Source organism: Plasmodium chabaudi (genome assembly GCF_900002335.3).
Source record: "Plasmodium chabaudi chabaudi strain AS genome assembly, chromosome: 9".
In the NCBI taxonomy this organism is placed as follows: Eukaryota; Apicomplexa; class Aconoidasida; order Haemosporida; family Plasmodiidae; genus Plasmodium; species Plasmodium chabaudi.
In genome coordinates, this window is record NC_030109.2 from 241,841 (window position 1) to 254,603 (window position 12,763).

Sequence of the window (12,763 nt, forward strand, 5' to 3'; positions counted from 1 at the left end):
TATTTGATTATTAACCATTTTACATATTTTATTAAATATATAAAAGTAAATTATTATAAAAAATATATTTTTTCTTTATGTTTTTATTTATTATATATAAAAATATATTTATATACTTTTACGTAATTTTGTAATATACAAACGCGTGTATAAATGTTACAGGTATATATATACACGTAAATAAGTACAATAAATTAAATATAAGAAAAAATGCATGTAAGGAAAGTATATAATATTATATATTTTATTATATTAAATTTTTTGTGCACAAAATTTTTAAGTAAAAAATATTTCTTCTTTACCCTTTACTCTTTTTATAAGCATAAATGTACGTATATTTTTAATATTACATAATATATTATATATATATATACAAATTCATATATGCTTTAATAAATTCCATACACAAAAAAGCTACAGTGATAATATATACATGCATACTATTATATAATATATATATGTATATTTACTAAGTTCTCAAAAAAGTTACATATATAATATTAAAAATTTGTATGGAATACTTTGTATACACAAAAAATATATTTATTACGTGAGATATATCTCTATACGTAAATATTTCAATATTTCTATTTTTTTTTTATGTACTCTTTTATATATAACGATTTTGTCACGTTTTTATTAAAAAATAGTTTTTAAAATATAACACTAACTTTTTGTGTATGTTATTTTAAAACATTTCCTTTACATTAAAAAGGCTATGCATAAATATACTTTTACATAATTGCATAGTTTATGATTATTTACTTTTTAATCTTAATATATTTCTTATTATGTCATTTTAATGCGATTAAAAACCATATCCAGATAGGTTTTCTTAATATACAATACCATCTAAACACAAAATTAAATATGTATAGTAAAATGCTCAATGATATGGTAATAACACTTATAGAGTATCCATGAATTACAACAGTTCGCGTACCACGTTCTATATATTTTCATTATTTGATATAATTAAGCTAGTGTTATATTAAAAAAAAGAAATATCTTTTAACAATATACAAATTCATTTATTTTTCCTATAAAGTATATTTAAACTATATATATAATGCATATATATAGGCAATAAAAATAATTATACAATTTTCTTGATTTGTATAAATAAATATGCACAGTTTATCATAGGAATATAAAAATAATTTCTTAAGAATTGTAAACAAAAAGTTATATCTTAATATTATTACAAAACGATGCAATATATTTATTTTATATTGTGTATATACACATAAATTAATTTATTGATGGTTTGTTTATATTATTGTTATTACAAAAAAAAACAATGAAACAGATAACATAAGAATTCACACGAATTCAAATATACTATTAAAAATGCCTATCAGCATGTAAGACAACGACAAAAATACATATTAATATATTAAATGTACATATCTCTGCAAATAATGCATTCTTTTATAAACTTTAAAAATTAAATCATCGAAAGTCACACAATTAAACAAAATTATTTTTTATTAAAAATTATGTAATAAAATATTTTTATTTTTCTTCATAATCTGCTATTCCACCTTCGGTTATAGCAAATACAGCTTCGCCTTCAGGTAACACTGGAGAATCATAAATTTTGCAAATTCGACTTTCACCTCGACCTTTTCTTAAATATAATCTTGTCTGACTTGCGTGTGCAATTATATTTCCACCAATTGGAAGTTTTTCGTGACCTCCAAACATACTCATGGCATCAACCTTTGCAACAACTTGATTAGTTATAATTACTGCAACCCCATATATATCAGCTATTCTTTGTAACCCTCTTAAAAATCGGCATAAATGTGATTGCCTATTAGCAAGTTCTCCTCTTCCTGTATATTCTGATCTGTATAAAGCAGTTGCTGAATCCACTATTAATAAAGCAAATCTTGTATCTGCCATCATTGCACTTGCGTCTATTAATAATTCTGTTTGGTGATCACAATTATATGCTTTAGCATATGCTATATTATTTAAACAATCTGTTGGGTGCAAACCATATCTTTTAGCTATAGCGACAATACGTTCAGGTCTAAATGTTCCTTCTGTATCAATCCATAAACATTTACCCTCGCCTCCAGACTGCTCAATAGGTAATTGGCATGTTATAGCCAATGTATGGCAAAGCTGACTTTTTCCAGTACGAAATTCTCCAAATAATTCAGTAATTCCACCGGTTTCAATCCCTCCTTTTAATAAAGCATCTAACTGTTTTGATCCAGTTGTAAACTTTATTAAATTTTGTCGAGCATCATGGTAGTCAATTGCATTACAAAAACCAGAATTACATAATTCTTTGCATGCCTTTTTTAATTTTTCTGCCTTTTGTTCACTTATGCCTTTAATGGAACATAATGTACGCATAGGGGCGTATGCTACACATTCGACTGTTTGCAAACCACCTTCTTTAAGTAATTCTAAATCTCTTTTAACAAATCCTTTTGCAAGTAATTGTTCTATTTTCAATGGTCCTGCATATAAATGCTCATCGGCGTCTTCTATAGTACTATTATCACATGTTTGTGAAACTGTATCTTCTTTTGCATTAGCTGATTTCATCGCAGGCATATTTAAAAATAAAATAATATAATAACAATTTTTTCAATTTGTATGCTTGGATACCAAAAAATACTTATATAAAGTTAAAAAATGAATGTATTTTTGTAGATATTTGGGTCTTTATTTTTGTTGTTTTATGGTATTCTCTGCATTTTTATATTATCTTTAAAAATCGAACAATTTAATTATTATGTGTATGATATTTATATTCATAAAATTGTATGCCCACCTTTATAATAAAAAATATTTATTTTTAATTCTTATCCAAATATATATTTTTAAATAAATAAAAATAATTAAAAGATAAAAAAACCATTAACACACTTATATAAATTCAAAGCTTATGGCCAAATAATTAAAATTGTAAATAATATTTTATATTGGAAAAAAATATATTTTCCTTTATTTTCAATATACTTTTTTATTGCCCATGAAATAAAAAAATAAACAAATTTTTATTATTTTGTATTTTTTTTTTATTATGTGAAATAAAATAGCTATACATTTACACTTTTTATTAAAAAAATATGACTTGTTCATACATTTTAAACTATTTTAGTGAGTAAAAAAATAATAATAATAATTTAACAAAACATATTTTAGTTTATTTGTTATAACTTTAAAAAGATATTTAAAAAAATGAAAAAAAGTATGCAAAGTAAAAATACAGTATTCTGAAATATATCAATAATACATTGTTTATATACTTTACAATATTTTTCTTTTTAATATAAGCCTGAACATTCACAAATTTACAGACATATTTAACCAACTAGATTAAAAAAATAACCATACTTTGGTATAATAAATAATATATATATTAAGGAAAGGCGGCGGATAAATCCATAAAACATAAAATTTATTGTCATCAAAATTTATTTTCAATAATGTCTTTTTAACAACCACTTACGCCAAATTTGAAATTGCCCTCATTAACTGTAAAAAAGTAACATAAAAAAAATAAAAATAATGTTAGGATTATATATGAAATAAAAACAACCAACTTGTTGTATCAAATATTGGTGTATGCTCTTAACAGATTTAATCGAGCATATACGAGTTTGTGAAAAAATAAATATAATTTTATTCTTAAAATGAATTACTATTTGTATGTGGGCCTTAATCTTAGCTATTTCCTTATTCCAATACGTTAATTTTCTACACAAGAAAAAGAATTATAGTATAAATATCAAGCATATATAACTTATATAATGCACTTGTTTTATAAAAACGATTACACACATATCTTGAGATAGCTATAACATATTTTAATATAACATAGATGGGCAAATATGCACCAATAGCATGTATGCATCCTTTTTATTATTACTCTTCATAAAGACTTATTTTCTTTTTTAAGAAAGATATGGCATTTTCAAGAGTCATTTCTAAGTAAAATTCGTAGCCTATCTGGATAAAAATCTTATTTTTATCGAGTCTGTTGAAAAAAAATATATATTTGTATTATTTACGCTAGAATAATTATATATCGGTTATATATAATGCATGCATATATGTGTGTGCATCCTTAAATACACAAGAACAAAAATAGCACAAAGGTCTCATTTTGGTTAGTGCTTACATGTCTGCATATACATAACTGTCACATCCTAGCTGTGTGAGTGTCTCGACCTCTTTTTGGTCTTTCATGTCAATGAGTAATTTCAGATTCGCCACTAAAATTTCCCTATAAATCAGTTATTTTAAAAATATAGAACAATTTTTATAAAATACTATAATTCATTTAATAAAATTAGTATGATTGTATAATTTAAGGGCAATTCCATTCATTATTCAAAAAGATGGCATTTCAAACTCTCTTAAAGTGTTTTTCTTTTTATAAATGCATACAAATTGAAAAATGAAGATATGAAAAAAATAGTATATAGAAGAATTATTTCCTATACATTATTATGTATATTTTTTACTAACATATCAAAAATGTCTTGTAATATTTCATCCCTCTTTTTCTGTCGTTCTTTAAGGTGTTCATGTAAAACATCATCAATAAAACTTTCACTTTTCAGAATAATTTTTTGAAAATCTTCTTTGGTTTCCTCATTTATAGCTGCATTTCCTAAAGCGTCATATAAATTCATTTTTTATTATTTTTACTTCAAATTATAACTATTAAAAATCATATTTTTGAAACCACAAAAAAGATAGTATTTGCCTAAGCTATAAAAATTATAAACTTTTTTGTAGATAATCGATTTTGCTATATTTAGTTAGGTGTGAACGCTACAATAAACTTCTATATATTTATTAATTATTTCGATAGAGTGATATCGTTAAATAAGGCTATGACTAATTTAATTATATTTCCCCTTTACAATTGAACTGCTTTATTCATTATTTTATTATAGCCCCTTATTTTGAAAAAATACACATTAAAAAAATCAGCTAAGTTTGGTATTATAGTTATATCTCGAAATATTTATTACATAAAAAAAATTACGAAAAAATGAAAAAAGACCATATAAAATGCATCGCATGAAAATAAACAATGGATATATCAATAAAGGTGCCAAGAACAGTGAGTATAGAAAATTAAGGATGGGAAAATAAATATGAATATATATTTTTTAATTATGAAAAGAGGCATTTTTGCCACGAAAAAAATAAAATAAATATTAATAAAATTTGAATTATAAAAATAAGTTTACCCTCCTTTACAATTTCCACAAAATATAAATATTTTTTTTTTGGATGAGGAAAACTAATTTTCCAACCATTCGAATAGCACGAAAAGTAACTTCTCATATACTTCATTTTTCGCACCAAAAATTTTCAAGTTATTTTTAATAGCTATAATTTTGTTCTTATATATAGAACAATTTTTCTTTATCATATCATAATTATTTTTTGTATCTTGTAGAGTATGAACATTTTTAACAGCATTTTGAAATTTTAACAATTCTTGAAATCTGTGTTTTTTCTCAAAAGTTAAAACCTTTAATACAACATCAAGTATGTTATATTGTTGGTTTAGATGTTGTATATAAGATTGGTGTTCTTGTATTTGGCTGATTAAATTTTCATAGGATTGTGTAATTTGATCAAAATGAATATATAAATTTTGTCTTTTTTTTTTCTTTGCTTTAATATTTTTTTTTATCATTGAAATTTCATGTTGTATTTTAAAAGAAACATTAACACCATTTTCAAAATTTTTTTGAAAAAGTTCTTTTTTATCATCAAGATCATTTCTTTTATTTAATGCTAATTTTATATTTGCCAAAATACTATTTTGTTTTTTTTTAATATTTTCTATAACCTCATTTTTGTGTTGTATTTGTTTTTTCAAATATATGATATCTTTATTTTCTTCATATTGCTTTATTATTTCTTGTAGTTTTTTTTTTTCACGAATTTTATTTTCAAAAATAAGGATTTGATTTTCATAATCTAATAAATTTTGTTGATATTTGTCTTTGTCATTTTTTAATTTAAATATATCATTTTTTAATTTATTTTGGATATGTTTATATTTTTCTTTTTTAATATTTGCATTCTCATTCCATTTTAATATATCATTATTTATTTTGTCTACCTTTTCGAGCATATCATTATTTTTGCATTCAAATCGTTCTAGTTGTAATCGAATATGTAAAATATTTTTATTTATTTTTTTAACAGAATTTTGTAAGTTATTAAAATTTTCTTCAAGCTCACATTTTTTCTGTCCTAAAATTAGATGCAAATCATTTCCTTTTAGAATTTCTTCATTAATTTGGTTATTTTCATTTTGTATTTTAATCATTTCTGATTGTTTTAAAAACCAATCTTTTTCTAACATTCGACTTTTTTTTAGTATCTCATTAATTTCTTTATTTAGTTTTTGTATTTTAATTTCGAGAGTAATTGGTACTGTACTAGTGAACCCACTTCCCTGATTGTTATTCACATCTAAATTTTTTTTACTTATCTTTTTATCTAACTCTTCATTTAGTCGGTCTACTTCTGTTTGTTTATTTTCAATTATGTAATGATTTTTTTTAACAATATAATCATAATGTGTTAGTAAATTATTTTTTTCATTAAATTCTTTATTTAGTTTATTTCTTTTATTTTGCATATTTTCAATTTTTGTATTTTCTAAAATTTGTTGTATTTTTATTCGAATAATTAAATTTTTATAATTTTCAATTTCATTTTCTTTTTTAATAATATCTTCCTTAACATTTTTTATATCATTTTTTGTTTTAGAACAAAAATGGCTAGTTTTTATTTTTTCTGTATAGACAGAAATAATGTTGTCTACTTCTTTATTGATGTTGTTTTTCATTTCTTTTATTTTATTTTCATTATTTTGGATATTTTTATTTATATTTTTTATTTTTTCATTTATATTTTCACATTTATTTTGTTCATTTCGTATATCAATTTTTATTTGATCATTAAAATTGGAAATATCATCTACACACTTGTTTAATTCGTTTTTATTTTTTTCGATTTTATGAATTTTTTTTTTTAATATTTTTAGCTCTATAAGTAAGTTATCTCTTTTCTCCCTTTCTACACTGTTCTCCTTTTTTACTTGCTCATTACTTTTTTCTAATTCTAATACATTTATTTTTAATGTGGTTAACTTTTTATGAATTTCGTCAATTACTTCATCTCTTTTTTTCATATTATTAATTGAGTCATTCAACATTTTTATAATATTATTTTTATTTTTTTGTAAAATTTCACGTTCCTTTTTTTCATCATTAATTAGAACTTGTAAATTTTTTAATTCTATTTCACTATTCTTTTGAAGATCCTTTTTAATATTAATAGATGTTTGTATTTCATTTATTTCATGATTCATTTTGTTAATTATATTTTCTCGTTTATTTATTTTGATTTCTTTTATTTTATCTCGACCTTCTTGAGACAATATCACATTTTCATTTACTTTAGTTTTGTTTTGCATACTTTCATAATACTTCTTTAAATTATTCAATTCCAAAAGATTATTATTATATTTGTTATATATTTCAGCATAATAATTTATTTCTTTTTTCAAAGAAACCAACTCATTGCTATATTCCCTTTTCACTTTTTTATTTTCACTTATTTGTTTAGTTTTTTCTGATTTTATATTTTTTATAGAATTTATTAATTCCTTTTCTCTTTTTTCTAAATCATCATTTTCTTTATTTATTCGAAATAATTCCAATCCTAAATTATTCACACTTTCTTCAAGCTTATTTTTTTCATAAATTTTTACCCTTAATTTTTCATCTACCAATTTTCTCTTTTTAACTAGCTGATTATATAGTATATCTTTTAGTTTGCTAAGTCTATTATTATTTAAAATGTTTTTATCTCCTCCCATTAAATTGGTGTATGTTTCTGATTTGTTTGTATTATCATTTTCAGCATTTTCAGCATTTTCAGCATTTTCAATCGTCCCAGTCTTAGATAAGCTACTATTTATAGCAGCTTCCATTTCATCTGGGCTTTCTCTTTTACTTATCTTTTCATATTTCTCATCCTTCAATGAGTTTATATTTACATATTGTGTTTCTTCATAGTTATACTCTTCATTTTGGTTGTCCTCGACAGTTACATATTTTTCTTTGTTATTTTCTTTCATATTATAAGTGTCTACATATAATTTTTCGCTTTTTTTATCTGTCTTTATATCAAATATGTTTTTTATATTTTTTCATATTTTTTCATATCAACAAATTTTATTTTGAAAATTTAATATATAGACAAAAAATATGAATTTCTCTATTTTTACTATCACATTTAAATAACTTTTTTTACACAAAAATAAAATGCATAAAAAAGACATACAATTTAAATCGAGTAAAAATTAAATAAATAAATTAATCAATTTTTATATATATAAAATTTTTAATAATTTTTATAAAAACACGGATACCTACCTACATAATCATATGGTTATAATAACACACGAAATGAGAAATATTTCAATTTATTTTTTTTTCTTATATTTTAAGAATATAATAATAAAATATATGCATAAAAATTATAATGCATAGTAAATATTTTTACATATACATTTTCCCTTGAAAATAATTTAGACAAAAAAAGAAATAGAGAGAGAAGGGAATGATATACGAGAAATATAAATAGCATCACATTTGGAGAAAATGCTTAGTTTCATTTTAAAAATAAAGTACTTTATAAATTAGAAGATTTATCATAAGTATATTATATAAATATATACATTAGTATACAATATAAATAATTAAAATCCACATTTCATTTTATTGATTATTTTTATTAGACATGCAAAATATATACATCCTCGTGTCCATCTCATAATCCTTTTCACTTAATCATAATAAGTTAAAAATATATCAAACATACAATTTTTATTTTTATTTTCAACGTATACATGGCTTATTTTTATTATTTTCACTTTTGCTTACGTAAGAGAAAACTGATGGTATAGATAATGTAGTTAATTTTTTTTATAAATGTTGCCTTTCTCTAAATAATAAGCATATTTTTCAAACTACAATTTTAAAACTACAATTTTAAAACATATATGATTAATTATACAAAAATTAGCCATCATTCTATGCTGGAATAAGGAAAAATACTCTCCATAAGTACCATATTAATATTATTTTTTTTGTTTGAGAATGAAAAAATAAAGCATGACCAAACAAGCTTATGCTTTCATTGGTCCCACATTTTTTGTAACCAAGTATGCATATTTATGTGTGCAAAGTGAAAATTTCGAAAAAGTAGAAAACCCAATTAGTATACTATACTATACCATGCAAATACAAGGATATGCATAAATATATTACTACACCTGTTTGCCAACTGAAATTTACATATTATTATACTATGATATATATCTCATAAATTTAGGGGATAAAAAAATATGTCAGTAATAATGCTATATATAAAAAGAAACATGCTGAACAAATCTTTGATAAATACAAACATACTTAGTTCTCACCTTATTTTTATAATACATTATTTATCCTAAAAGCTAAAGCTTGTGTAAGGCGGCAGCATACAATTTGAAAAAATTTTCCAAAAAATTAATTATGCCAAAATAGTAACAATAATAACCATTTCAATATAACAAACTTTGTATACTCTCATTTTTGTGCAACAACGTCATTAAATGGGGCTTAATGAAAAGGGCAAATTTTTAAAATACAAATATAGCTTACTGGCTGTGTTAATTTATTTATTTAATATTTTTTATTTAACATTTTTTGTTATATTTGTTTATTTCGTAAATATTCATGTAGTTTTCAAATTTTAAAAAATTTTTTCAACGTAGCCACAAAAATATCGGCAAGCATTAATTTGGGATATTTTTTTTTTTTTTTTTTTTTTTATATTTTTTTACCCATGTTACTACTTTTTTATTCCCACTCTTATATTTTTTATTTTTTTAAATATTATTAATTTTGAAAGGAAATAAATTAAAAAATAAATTATTTAATAAATTTATTTTACATATTAAATAATTTAAAATACAGGAAAAGAATAATTAAGTGATCAAATATAATATATTATTTGTTTTGATATAATTAAATATATATATATAGTTTATATGTATGGGCTTATGATAAATGCTAGGCTGATGGCATAGCCTATCAATTGGAATACCACATATAATAATAATATTAAATTTGAAAAAATATATTTATAACATTTATACACCTGTATATGGGCCCTAAATATAGCAACAACAACCTATACAAAATTATGCAGTTAACTAGTTGATATATTAATTATAAATACAAATTTGACAATCAGTTGTGCATATATAGTATACATACTTATTCGATTATTTCTAAAACTATATCAAGCTCGACATATTTAGGGTAAGAATCATACCCAACTAATGAAATCATTTTCAAACATCATTTATTAAAAAGCTAGCTTTTGAAGATATCCCAAAATGCATATTCATAAATTGAAAGCTAAGGCAAAAAAGAAAAATCAAGAAAAATATCTGACAAAAAGAAAAATACAAAAAAAACTATTTTTAAGCGAATCGGAATTTCGAAGACTTTGTATATTTAAAGGCATATATCCAAAAGATTATAAAGATATACCATTAAAATTAAGAAAGAAATTTTATAAAAATAAAGTATATTATACAAGAAGTGATTTTAAAAAATTAAGTAATGAAAAAATTATACAAGATTTTCGAAAAATAAAAACAGGTTTAAAAAGATATAAAAAATATAAACTATCATTGGAAGATAATGAAAAATGTAAAAGTATTATTAGAAATTTTCCAAAATATAAATTAGATCATATAATTAAAGAACGATTTCCTATATTAGTATATGCAGTTGAACAATTAAACGATGCATTAACTGCAATAATTGCTTATTCATTTTTACCATCAAATGAAAATATAGGTATTAAAAATAATTTAATTAATCAAAGTATAATATTAAGAAATCATTTTCATTATTATACTTATAAAACAAATAAAATTAAAAAAGGTTTTATAAGTGTAAAAGGATATTATTTACAAGCAGAAATTTTACAAAAAAAAATTACTTGGCTCATACCTCATATATTTACTCCATATTTTGATAAATCTATTGATTTTAAAGTTATAACAAATTTTATAGAATATTATGTTACTCTCCTTCGATTTGTTCTTTACAAATTGTACAGGTTAGATGGTTTGTCTTATCCCCCCAAAGAATATACAGACCTTAAAAATGAAAAACTAAATCACTTGGCTTTTGATAAAAATTTTATCACAAAAGAAATTGCCAACGAACTAGAAGCTAAAGAATCTACAGAACAAAACACCCTCGACGAAAGTGAGATACCAGAGTTTGAAGAAACTAACCAAGAAAATGAAATAAATGAACCTTCTAAAAATGATGAAAAAAAAAAAAAAATAGAAACAAAACCAATAGAACATGATATCATTAATAATGATAATACTAAAAGTGTAAAAAATCTTTTTAAAAATCATATTTTTTATATACATAGTAATATGCCTTTTGATGTTTTGTCAATTATTATCTTGTCATGTGGTGGTACTATATGTTGGAATTCTTTATATTCCCCATATAAATATGAAGATAAAAATATAACACATGAAATATTAGAAGTTAGTGGAGAAAATATGGAAACACAAAATTCTAATAAAATAAATAATATAAATGAATTTGCATATAAACGAAGTTTTATACAACCACAATATATATTTGATTGTTTAAACTCAAACAAAATATTATCTTGTGAAGATTATAATATTAACAAAACATTACCTGTACATTTATCACCTTTTATTGATGATGATAATTATAAAGATTTAGTAAAAAAAGATGAATATACTATAAACAAAATGCTAAGTGAAGACCCACAATATAACAAGAGTATTCCAAAAAATAAAACAAACTCACAAAATCAATACAATAATTACAATGATAATGAAAATGATATGTCAGAAGATGAATATAATAATGCTATTCGACAAAAATTGAGAAATGATGCATTAAATAATCAAATGGAGGCGGAAAACGAAAATAATTATAATCCTCAAAATAGTATAAAACAAGAAAATGATTTATTAAATGTAAAAAAAATAAATAATCAAGAAAATATCAAACGAAATAAACTTGCTTTGAGCAAAAAGAAGAGAAAATTGTACAACAGAATTGAACAAGCAGAAAACAGACAAAAATTAACCATAGAAAAATTTATTAAAAAAAACAAAAATAAGAAATCAAAGTAATTAAAAATAGCTAGCTACTCAACTAGCCAATTAAAAAAAAAAAACTTTCAAATTTTTTTTTCATTGTGTGCAACCCACTATTGTGTAGGCTTAGGGTCATTTGTTGATATTTCTAAAAATGTAATAAAATACGCTATTTTTTAATTAAAAATTGTATGATTTGTGATATAGTCAGAACACCACGCGGAAAATATGTTTGCCAATTTTTCAATATATTTCCAATAAGCACGCATATATATATTTGTTTATTTACATGTAATCCTTTCACATATTCTACAGCGACAAAACGCAGTAGCATTTTCACTTGAAATCCTTTGTTTTATATTTTCATTACCCTATATTCATTTATTAATTATTTTTTTATTTTTTCATTTATTCTATAAAATTTTCACCCTTTGTAATTAACTTAAGCACACCGATGTGCTAAAATGACAAAATAAAAAAAACAAAATCATATATACAATTATTTCTTCAAATGAATAAACCTATTCACGC

At 22.1% G+C, this 12,763-nt stretch overlaps 4 protein-coding genes across 4 annotated transcripts; 1 reads left to right on the plus strand and 3 right to left on the minus strand.

The window, feature by feature from the left end:
• Nucleotides 1-1,515: 1,515 nt before the first annotated feature.
• On the minus strand, nucleotides 1,516-2,574 carry PCHAS_0904800 (DNA repair protein RAD51, putative; the record flags this gene model as incomplete). The annotated part of the gene is made up of 1 exon (XM_735047.2): nucleotides 1,516-2,574. The coding sequence occupies one exon, from the start codon at nucleotides 2,572-2,574 to the stop codon at nucleotides 1,516-1,518; it is 1,059 nt and encodes a 352-aa protein (XP_740140.2).
• Nucleotides 2,575-3,471: 897 nt separating this feature from the next.
• PCHAS_0904900 (prefoldin, putative) lies at nucleotides 3,472-4,664 on the minus strand (the record flags this gene model as incomplete). The annotated part of the gene is made up of 5 exons (XM_016798033.1): nucleotides 3,472-3,501; nucleotides 3,669-3,723; nucleotides 3,896-4,003; nucleotides 4,148-4,252; nucleotides 4,498-4,664. 5 exons carry the CDS (start codon nucleotides 4,662-4,664, stop codon nucleotides 3,472-3,474), a joined length of 465 nt encoding a protein of 154 aa, XP_016655294.1.
• A 620-nt stretch (nucleotides 4,665-5,284) lies between these two features.
• On the minus strand, nucleotides 5,285-8,149 carry PCHAS_0905000 (conserved Plasmodium protein, unknown function; the record flags this gene model as incomplete). The annotated part of the gene is made up of 1 exon (XM_728631.2): nucleotides 5,285-8,149. One exon carries the CDS (start codon nucleotides 8,147-8,149, stop codon nucleotides 5,285-5,287), a length of 2,865 nt encoding a protein of 954 aa, XP_733724.2.
• A 2,310-nt stretch (nucleotides 8,150-10,459) lies between these two features.
• Nucleotides 10,460-12,268, plus strand: PCHAS_0905100 (pescadillo homolog, putative; the record flags this gene model as incomplete). The annotated part of the gene is made up of 1 exon (XM_731972.2): nucleotides 10,460-12,268. One exon carries the CDS (start codon nucleotides 10,460-10,462, stop codon nucleotides 12,266-12,268), a length of 1,809 nt encoding a protein of 602 aa, XP_737065.2.
• Between the last annotated feature and the right edge of the window lie 495 nt (nucleotides 12,269-12,763).